This window comes from Sinocyclocheilus grahami, unplaced genomic scaffold, assembly GCF_001515645.1.
Source record: "Sinocyclocheilus grahami isolate Dianchi unplaced genomic scaffold, SAMN03320097.WGS_v1.1 scaffold301.1, whole genome shotgun sequence".
Lineage (NCBI taxonomy): Eukaryota > Metazoa > Chordata > Actinopteri > Cypriniformes > Cyprinidae > Sinocyclocheilus > Sinocyclocheilus grahami.
In genome coordinates, this window is record NW_015505480.1 from 652791 (window position 1) to 664348 (window position 11558).

At 35.7% G+C, this 11558-nt stretch overlaps 1 protein-coding gene across 2 annotated transcripts in view; it reads left to right on the forward strand.

Moving 5' to 3' along the window:
• The window catches only part of afg1lb (AFG1 like ATPase b), a 36119-nt gene that overhangs the window by 20510 nt on the left and 4051 nt on the right, over positions 1–11558 (forward strand). Inside the window, exons 8-12 of one of the 2 annotated variants that reach the window (XM_016293286.1) lie at positions 7123–7205; positions 8395–8465; positions 8658–8758; positions 11199–11339; positions 11541–11549. In XM_016293286.1, coding sequence (XP_016148772.1) covers positions 7123–7205; positions 8395–8465; positions 8658–8758; positions 11199–11339; positions 11541–11549 — 405 coding nt within the window. Of the gene's footprint in view, positions 1–7122; positions 7206–8394; positions 8466–8657; positions 8759–10332; positions 10429–11198; positions 11340–11540; positions 11550–11558 lie in introns of both variants that reach the window. The other variant, XM_016293284.1, reaches the window with a different exon arrangement.

Sequence of the window (11558 nt, forward strand, 5' to 3'; positions counted from 1 at the left end):
AAATATGACTGCCGCCCCCACTGGATCCCCCAACATTATTGGGCTAGGGTACTGTCAATCTGACGATGCCTGCATGCCACTGGATCAGAGTGCTGTCAATTGCTGCCTGATTGCTGCATTTGGAGCGTTCAACAACGCCATTAGATCAGTGGGCTCTGTCAGTGCTTTGGCAAGGTAACACTTTTTTTTTTGCCATGCAATAAAGCTAAGTTCAAAGGCTAATTTAAAATATTGGTACAGTAAATAAAGTGCACAAAATCAGTATTTTGTTTAGGCAGTATTTGTGGCACTTGATAAATCATGTTGCGAGATTTGTCCAAAAGGTGTGCGTTTTTTTGCGCCAATGCATTGTTAAATGATCAGCGTGTCATGTGATATTATATTCCCATATAAACTTTAACATCCAATTAAAAAATATTTGTATAGAAAAATTCGCTAATTCACGAGATCAATACATCCTTTATTAAACCACTTTGTCGAGTTAAATGCATCCTTAGGGGCCGTTCACATGTCGCGCCTAAAAACGCGTAGAAAATGCTAGGCGCGCCGTTTTCTGCTTTTTTCCAAAGCGTTCGGGCGCTTGCGCTCCGGAGGCGTCTGCCGTTGCTAAGCAACCATGACCTCCATGGAGAGCCCATGAAGACTCGGGAGTTTCAGCACCTTAATGAGTAGCAAAAATGAAATGCTGAATCAATTAATTCACTTCCAACAGCGCTTAATGGGAGCAGCGTCATAGAGGGCAGAGCGTCACGTTATTTAAAGGGGACGTTCACACCTTAATGAGTAGCAAAGGATTAAGTAGCTGCATTGGTTACTTTTATGCCACTGATCAAGCTTTTATATGTAGTTTGGGGTAACAAAGGGTTTGACTGAAATAATAATGCAATAACTGACACTTTAAATCAATGTTTCAAGAAACAACAACAACATTTTTTAAACAAAAAACAGATAAAGACAAAAAGTAGCCATTGATAATATCTAAACATGCATCCAAATCCAAATGTAATAAAATTAATTTATGTGTGATTTATGTGTAAATTATTTGCAGTGTCTTAGCCACTAGGGATTGTTACATAGGGCTATACAGGCATCTAGTGGCAACACAATGATATTGCAGATAATAAATTGTGTAATCTTAACATTCAATTTACAAATAATGCATTCAGATTTGTGGAACTCTATGCACTGAATCTCCAGAAATTAGTGTCGTTACTATGACAACCAATTTGAATGTGACAAGCAACTGGTGTCTGAAAAGAATATACATATATGTATATATATATAAATATAACATGCATTACCTTAACACAGACTCGACCACAGAGTCCAGCATTTATATTTTTCTACGAATCTTTGAGTTCATGCCGTCATGCATGAATGAATGATATTTTTGCAATTTTACACATAATAATCCATGATGATCACATTACACAAAACTGAAATTGCACGTCAAAATAACACATTGTCAATATTTTTTGAGACCCGTGTCTGGAAAGAATTATATATATATATATATAATTGGGGGGGGGGGCAATAGGGATTTCGCCTAGGGCGTCAAATTGCCTAGAAACGGCCCTGCTTGTCTGTCTTCCATGGTATCTTTTTTGTTCCCAGTGTTTTTATCTTATTTTATTTTACTTATTAATCTTTTGCTCCAACAGACACATTATCATAGAGGTGTGATGACCTTATTTTCATCTTCATTTTGGCTAATTGCTTTTCTCTGCTGTTCCCCGTGTTCCTTTGGTTATGGTTGTCTTGGTCTTATGTGTGTGTTTTCATGGTGAAGGTCTCTGGTGGGTAAGGATGAGTATATGCTGATTGAATGACTTGAAGATGGAGCAAAAATGCAATTTATGTTGGATGGCTGCTATTGTTCCACTGAGCTTTTGTTAACCTCCTATTTCTAATATATATTTTTTATCTTTGCTTTCCTTCAGATCCATTTTATCATAAAAATATCTAAACTTTTACGGAAACCTTAAAGTAGTTGAAGAATAGTTGACTAGACAGCCTGACTCCTTCTTGATCTGATTAATTAGAGGCAGTTAATAAAGACAGACCTATGAGAGACAACAAACCATTCATAGAGAGAAGGACAGACATGTGTATGTCAGTAATGTCGCTTTTTCTTTTCTTGCTGCTGTTATTTTTTGATCTGATGTCTAAAAGCCTGTTTACACATAGTCCCAAGTTTTTATTTTTTACCAAACTATACTGCCGAGTTCTCTGAAAACAATAAAACCTGAATGGCAGTGTTTATTAAATTAAGCAAAACATTGACCATAACTACAATATTTTGGACTTAAAATTGTGTTAGTCATGTTTTGTCAACTTCTGGCTTTGGTGTGAATAAGCCGTAAAACCAACATTTGAGGTGCCTTGACGTTCGTTAAGTCACTCAAAAGATGTTGTTTTGCCAAGTCACCACTAAAGTTGGTCAGTCATGTTTTTAGCAGACACAGATTAGCAAAGACTGAGGAGCGAGTGATTGTGATGGAGAGGATGAGGGCCATGGCCCGTGGGCTCTGCGGAGGTCTGGGGGGTCTGTGCTTTCAAAGCGAGACAGATGTTCCAAGGGTGATGTTTCTTTAAGAGTCCTGGACAGGGCAAGGAGAGGTTGTGAGAACATTTTGAGTATGTTTTGAGAGTGTTCTGAGTAACTAACAAAGCCGGTTACATGTAAAGGGAATAGATAATTAGGCATAATTAGTGCGTTCACGTCGTTAACCACCCCCATAGCTCTCTCTCTCTCTCTCCCTCTCTCTCTCCCTCACGCACACACTCACTAGTCACCTAATCCCTCAATACATTCACTCAAGACACGCACACACACAGAGAGAGAGAGAGACAAAATCACACACCGCAGTGGTAAAAACACTTTGATGTAAGAGGAGTCGTCCTGGACTCAAAAGCATAAAGGCAGTGTTTTAAGCTGTCTCTCGTTCTCTTTTTACCCCGCCCCTGCTTCTACCCCCCCTTTTCTTTTTTTGCTACCCACAGAGGCTGTAAGACACACAAAGATGAATGGACTACAACCTTTCCCCCCGTCCCCCTCTGCCACCTCTCTTTTTCAGTTCTCCCACCGCGCGCTCTTTAAGCCAGGCTCTGTCAATCCGCCCCTCTTCTTCCCAAACAGGAGGGAAAAAAGCATCAAATGTTTTCGGCTGTCAGTAATGAGGTAGTGGACCTCATCAGGGTCCAATCGCCAGCTATCCTTGGCTTTTGTTGGAGCTCAATGGCAACCCTTGCTTTGAAAAACTCAAAGGCAACTTTTTTGAGGAGTGGAGAAGAGATAGGGAGAGAGCAAAACAGACAGAAAGAGAGACAGACTTAATTTTCATTCTAAATGGTTGTGCAGGGAAGCTGTGGGCATACAGCACATGCAACGATAAGAACTCTTTAAAATAAACTTTCACTATAAAATTGATAACTAAATAATCAATTTGATTTTTATTTATTCGATTAATTTTTTGGAATATCTGGTAATGACATGCGGGGGGGCATTACAAAAAATAAAATAAAAATTACTATTATTATTAAGAAATAAAATATTTATTTTATTTTTAATTAACTTATAATGAATAAAAACTAAAATTATTATTATTATTGATGGTAATGATAAAGAAGGAAAAAGAAGTAAGTTTATATTATTTGTTTATTTATTCTTTTATTTTTTTATAATGTCTGCCAGGTAATGCAGACATAAAATTCTTCTTCCACTTTTTATTTATATATTTTTATTTTATTTATTTTGCATATATTTTTTCCATGCATATATGTCCATGTGACCTGACACATCATTAAAAATGGTGTCTTCAGAAATTATACCTGCCTCTGTAAACAGACAGACAGACAAATAAATAAATAAATAAATAGTGGGCTGCTCACCCACTGACTTTATTTATTTATTTATTTTTTGCTGTTTGCAGAGGGATGTATAATTATTTTACAACTTTTGCTAACATTGGGTTGGCTTGTCATGGGCAAATTTTAAAGAGAGGATGTGTTGTTGAAGTAGGGGTGGTCTAATTCAGGGGCTAAGTCTGTTAAAAAAAAGTTGTCAACATGGCTGAAATTGTCCACTAAACAACAGCCATTAATCTTACTAACAGCAAGTGCTAGTGCTAAATCTAAAATTATATAATTCTAGTTGCCATTTTAATTCCATAGATACAGGTTTTAGTTATTTATTAAAAGGTCAGTCAGTTAGAAGATCCTGCACATTTTGAGGTGTCTGGCGGGTCTTGTTGAAGGACATGCATCAGATTTGCGTGGCAAAGTGCATTCTGAGTTGAGAAGGGCCGACGATGAAGATCTTTGAGGAGTTATGAGTCCTTATTAATGAACCCATCAAAGGCCATAATCATGCAATGATCCACAAGAGGACGTGTCTTCAACTGATTATGAAGAACCATGCGCTGGAATCATTACTGATTGTATTTCTCTCCCCCTCTCCCTCCTCACGATTACTCTCCTGCGAGATGGCCCATCAACCGTTAAGATATAAAGGCAGAAATGGAAAGTTAAAAAAAAAAAAATAGACAGAATAGGGTGTGCAGAGGAATAACCCGTTTTGATGGCTGCTGGGGAAGCGAGGTTGTCGTGGCCATGGCGGCTGTTTACATGGCGGCCTGGTGACAAGGTCGAGCGGGGTTGATGAAGTGACACTTTTCCTTTTGTGTTCTTCTGCTCGTGGTTTGTCAGCCTGTCATTATGGCTGATTCAGCCAATTGGCTCGGACGTGGAACTCTGCGCTTGAGAGAGAAAAGTTGACAGCACTGGAGAATGGGGGGAAGAGGCGAGAGATACAGGAAGAAGAGGAATAGATCGCTCCTCGCTCGCTCTGTGTGGTGATTGCTAATTATCTTTAGTTCAAGGAGGAGGGTGGCGGAAAATTCACTGATTTCATAATTCGCTGGAGCTGTCATTGAGGACTGATTCAGGCAAAGGCCTCTCGCCTAAATACCACATATTATCCACATCCTGTTAAAAATAATCACCCTTCCTTTTCATCAGTCATTTTTGTCATCGTTTCTCCAGCATTTTGTTCCTTTTTTATGTTTTTTCTTCCCCGTCACAGAGGTTTGATATGCTGTGGTTCCACACAGTCACTCCATAAAAGTGAGCCACTAACATGTTTAACAGTGTTGACATAGTACGCATATTTTATTTGACCCTTAACTACATATCACTTTGTTTCAAAGATGCTATTTTAGCAGTAGAGTAATTTCATATCACAAAATAACAGTGCAAAGATCCCATTATAAACTCTCTATACTTGCATTGTGAAAACTGATCAAGTTTATCCCTCAATCTTTTACTGTTTTAGATGGATGGATGGATAGATAGATATTGTTTAGATCATGTAAAATAATACTATGAATACCTGGATGCTAACAGTAGTTTAAAATCATTAGAAAAGGCCAAACTTAATGCATTTCTTAATTATATGGCTTACAACAGGTTAATATGGATCACAGTATTATTTTGTTATAGCAATTAAAATGTTTTATTAACCCACAGTACATGTGGCATTGTCACCCCCTAGGGGTGAGCTGTGTATTGCAATACAAAATACATGGCAAAACTACGGTGGCCGAGAGGTGCAGAACAAATCACAATTCTGAAAGCAAAATAACAAATTACAAACGCAAATGCAAGTCTACGAAACAAAATAACAGTTCAGAAAGCACAACAACAATTCAGAAAACATTATAACAAGTCAGAAAACACAACGACAAATTCGAAAACAAAATAAGTCAGAAAGCACAACGACAAATCCGAAACCAAATTAACAAGTCAGAAAACACAACGACAATTCAGACAAAAAGGTAGGTATAGTTTGGAAAAGGTAGGTATAGTTTGAGACAGCGCCATTGGTTTGGGATTACTCACCGCTGACTGGACAAGACAGCTGTCAATCAAAAAATACGGAGTGTCTATTTAGATTTAGTTAAAAGTAGTTCTGACTCTTCAGCTCCAGTGGCGCAGATGGATAAGTGCTAGTCTTTGGCATTTTGACGCGATCGACCCGGGTTCGATCCCACCTTTTGCCAAACTTTTTTTTCTCACTTTTCAAATCTCGTATCACATCATAAAGGCATTTATTTTCAATAAAAATTAAGGAAATAAACAAAAAGTTGAAAATAAAGTATCGGGTAGGGTTAGGGTGGGTGTAGGGAGGGCTTTATTGTACCAAAAAGGTGGCATCCATGTAATAATTAAAATTGTAATTTACACTCAATACGTTATTATTGCATACTGTTTTATAATGTACTACAATACTGAAGTGCAGATAATTGCCACTATTTGCAACAAGTAGTATACTTGATAGTAGAAATCCTGCTATTTTAACATAGTGTAACTAGGTGTTTGCACTTAGTGTAAATAGCATATTGCTAAAAAAAAATGATGCTATTTTCACTTAGTGTAAATAGAATCCATTGCTAATACGAGATTTGAAAAGGGAGGAAAATAAAGTTCGGCAAAAGGCGGGATCGAACCCGGGTCGATCACGTCAGAAAGCCATGGGCAAGTGCTTATCCATCTGCACCACTGGAGCAGATGATTTACAGCCACTTTTAACTAAATGTAAATAGACACCCCGTATTTTTAATTCCATAGTAAGAGCAATTCATACAATACATTTAAACTGAGCTACTTTAATACCATCTCCGAACTTTCTACCACGACTCTGCTGTTCTTCAGCTGGTTCTTCCCTGTATAAGTTGATTGACAGATGTCTCGTCCAGTCAGCGGTGAGTAATCCCAAACCAATGGCACTGTCTCAAACTATACCTACCTCTTCCGGTTTGTCTGAATTGTCGTTGTGTTTTCTGACTTGTTAATTTGTTTTCGGATTTGTCATTGTGCTTTCTGACTTGTTATAATGTTTTCTGAATTGTTGTTGTGCTTTCTGAATTGTTATTTTGTTTTTTAGACTTGCATTTGCGTTTGTAATTTGTTATTTTGTTTTCAGAATTGTGATCTGCTTTGCACTTTACGGCCACCGTACAAAACAGAACTACTGTCATTTAAACTTGCTCTTGAAACGCTGTCACTTTCTCTCTTCTTATTTGTAACTATTCTCTTTTACCACATTTCTCCTTTGCTGTACAGGAGCACTGTCATACCGTCAGTCTTGACACTGGAATAGATTACCGGACAAGGGAAATGGAAGCAGCAGGAAAACTATACTACATGTAAGACAACTCTCTCTCTTTGTGAAAGAGTGATGTAACAACATTCAATTAATAATTCATTTTAATTAAATTAATAATTAATTTTTTTAATTCAATTAATAATTTAATAATTAAAACGTTGTAAATTAGTTTGGGGCAATTGCCATTTTTATTTTTAGAAGTATTTGTTTCTTCATTTGTTTGCTTGTTGGATGTCCAGTACTTAGACCTTTATGGCTTTAAGCAGCAGAACTGTTTTTAATATTGATAATAATAAGAAATAACTTGTATTATTCCTGACAAATTATACATATACGCTACATTTCAAAAGTGTTTAAAGAAATTAAAACTTTCAGCAAGGGCACATTGAATAAAGAGTCAATCAAAAGTGACGGTAAATAAATTTATATAAAGATTTCTATTTCAAATCAATTCTGTTCTGAACCATGATTTCCACTAAAATGTAAGCAGCACAACTGTTCTTAACATTGATAATAATAAGAAATGTTTCCTGAGCACCAAATCAGCACATTAGAGTGTGAACCTGTAGTAATGGCTGTTGAAAATTCAGCTTTTTACTGTATTTTTAAAAAATCAAATATATGCAGGCTTAGTGAGCATAAGTCTCTTTCAAAAACATGAAAAAATTCTTACTAACCCTAAACTTTTGAATGGTAGTGTATTTATTACAATGATACATTATACATAATATATTTTTTGCTTACTTTACCTAATGGAACAGTTATTTTACCACACATAAATGTTTCTCATATAAAAAGATGGCAGTTGTAATAAATCTGAGTTCTAAAGGGGGAAAAAATGTAAATGTTTCAATTGCCTCTGATCTCAACTACCAACTGAGAAGAGAAAACCGAACTGATAATAAATGGCAAGGGAAAGAATTCCATATCATGAGTGCACATTAATATAAATATACACTCAGCGTCTTTTTCTGACTTATTATAAACCCTTTATCTCAACAGCTGCTCTTTTAGAGGATGTTAATATGCATGAGTTTGTTGACACCTGATTGCTGCTCCCTCTTTTTCACACTCTCTCAATGTTTGTGTTTTGAATCCAACATCCTGTTCTATTGAGGCACTGTGAAAATTCAAACACAAGCCTTCAGCACGCACTGTTTGATGTGACCACTTCAAACCTGGTTAATTTCATATTCAATTATCTTTCTCTTTCACCTCGCTTTCCATAGATCAAGTGAGCCTGATGCAGAGAATGCTGTCAATACACTGTTTGAGGAACTGGCATACAGACAAAATGATGGTAAGCGAGCTAATTTGCCTTTGCATAGATGGGGGTTTTAAGGTTAAGAGTGGATGTTTCTTGACTTAGTGTGTGAGGTTTAATCTTGTATTGTTAGCTGTTTTTATGTGAAGACTTTATCGTTTCAGTGCTAAAGTGTTAGATCTTTCTATTGCAGTCAGTAACTGTATGTCTGCCTCTCACCATTGATAGTAACTAGGCCAAGGGTGCTGAACGTGCAAGGAAGAGAAGTAACCCTGAGCAGAACCTGTGGAACCATTGCAGACTGCACCTTCCAAGAGCTGTGTGAGCGAGTGAGTGTGTAGAAAATGACATCAAATTCTGGTTTGAGATTTGTATTGTGGTGTCTTTTCCAAACGTTTTAGATGTGGATATAGGAGGGCAGTGTTAAACTGGAAAGGAACAGCATTCTGGCACCTTCAAAAATGGAATACTAAAATACTTGGTGCTTGTCATTCCACCTATATTTAGTCAGTGTAATCACTCTTAGTAAACAAATAAATGAACAAATGGAGTAAGCTCATTGCATTTAATCATTATACTTCCACCTTCCAATGTGGGCCTCATTCCAATAAAGTCATAAAAAGCCCCCGTTTTTAACACTTAGGCAGGTTCTGAACCCAGGACCCCTCAGGTCAAAAATGTTTTGCCACTGGACCTGGAAATACCATAAAGGCTTAAAGGGATAGTTCACATTCAGTTGCTGGTCCCCATTGACTTACATAGTATGGGGGGGTGCTAATTATAGGTTTAAATGATATTTGTATATTTATTTGTACGTCTGTGTATTTATTTTATTTTTTTTGCTTGACGTTTACATTAATTTTTAAGTTTAATTTAAGTTTCAATAAGATTTTAAGACAGTTTTGACAGAAGTCTCTTATGCTCACCAAAGCGGCATTTATTTGATCAAAAATACAGTAAAGATATTTCTTTTAAAAATATATATTTTAAATTATATTATAAACTGTTTTTTTTTTATTTTATATTTTATGCCATTTATTCCTGTGATTGCAAAGCTGAGATTTTGCAAAGATTTCGGCAGACGTATTTCGGCAGACGTCCAGTCTATAGTGTCACATGATCCTTCAGAAATCATTGTAATATGCTGATTTGGTGCTCAAGAAACATTCTTAGTTGTGTTTTATATTATATTTCCAAACATAATATACACTGTTCAAAAGTTTGGGGTTGGTAAGATGTTTTTAATGTTTTTGAAAGAAGTCTCATATGCTCATCAAGGCTGTATTTATTTGATCGAAAATACAGTAAAAATTGTGAAAATCTATTGAAATTTAAAATAACTTCCATTTGATATATTTTACAGTTTAATTTATTCCTGTAATGCAAAGCTGAATTTTCAGCAGCCATTACTCCAGTCTTCATTGTCATGTCAGTGTTGAAAACAGCTGTGCTGCTTAATATTTTTGTAAAAACCATGATACTTTTTTCCCAGGATCTTCTGATGAATAGTATAAGTTCATAAGAACATCATTTATTTGAAACACATTTTTTTTTATTTGTAACAAAGTAATACTCTTTAATGTCACTTCTGATCAATTTAATGCATTAATTTCTTTTTAAAAATCATAATTTACTCACCCTCATGTCATTCCATATCTGTATGACTTTCATTCTTCAGTTTTGAATAATGTAGTGGTCTTTTTTTTTAAACATTTAATTACAATGAATAGAAATCAAATTAAGCAAAAGCTCATGAGGATGAGTAAATAAATGTAATTTTAGTTTTTTGATGAACTATTCCTTTAAGCAGAAGAGCTCACTAAATATGGCTAAACATCTCTGTTTAATCATTACTGTTACCTGATTTTTCATGTGTGTTTATGTGCTTATCTGTTGTTTGCAGCCATTGGGTGCAGGGGATTATTTAGAAATCGCACGGCAGTTTGACACGGTCATCATACGGAATGTTCCTCACTTTCGAGTCGGAATGAAAGACCAGGCTCATGGTGGAGAGACCCCTGAAGATCAAGCAGATGAATGGGTGTTTTATATTATATTTCCAAACATAATATACACTGTTCAAAAGTTTGGGGTTGGTAAGATGTTTTTAATGTTTTTGAAAGAAGTCTCATATGCTCATCAAGGCTGTATTTATTTGATCGAAAATACAGTAAAAATTGTGAAAATCTATTGAAATTTAAAATGACTTCCATTTGATATATTTTACAGTTTAATTTATTCCTGTAATGCAAAGCTGAATTTTCAGCAGCCATTACTCCAGTCTTCATTGTCATGTCAGTGTTGAAAACAGCTGTGCTGCTTAATATTTTTGTAAAAACCATGATACTTTTTTCCCAGGATCTTCTGATGAATAGTATAAGTTCATAAGAACATCATTTATTTGAAACACATTTTTTTTTATTTGTAACAAAGTAATACTCTTTAATGTCACTTCTGATCAATTTAATGCATTAATTTCTTTTTAAAAATCATAATTTACTCACCCTCATGTCATTCCATATCTGTATGACTTTCATTCTTCAGTTTTGAATAATGTAGTGGTCTTTTTTTTTAAACATTTAATTACAATGAATAGAAATCAAATTAAGCAAAAGCTCATGAGGATGAGTAAATAAATGTAATTTTAGTTTTTTGATGAACTATTCCTTTAAGCAGAAGAGCTCACTAAATATGGCTAAACATCTCTGTTTAATCATTACTGTTACCTGATTTTTCATGTGTGTTTATGTGCTTATCTGTTGTTTGCAGCCATTGGGTGCAGGGGATTATTTAGAAATCGCACGGCAGTTTGACACGGTCATCATACGGAATGTTCCTCACTTTCGAGTCGGAATGAAAGACCAGGCTAGACGCTTCACGACACTCATTGACAACTTTTATGACCAAAAGGTAACAACTCTTCAAAACACATACTAACTTTGACATCCTTCAAGCACATGCAGGCACATGTCCATCGGCAGAACCAAAAACACTTGTTATTCATGTGCAATCCTCAAATACATAAAATACAAATACACAAAATAACTTTGTCATTCTTTGTTAGCACCACCAACCTATCGACATGGTTCAAGTATGTGTTTGAACTCTCAGGTTAGAGTGGTGATATTG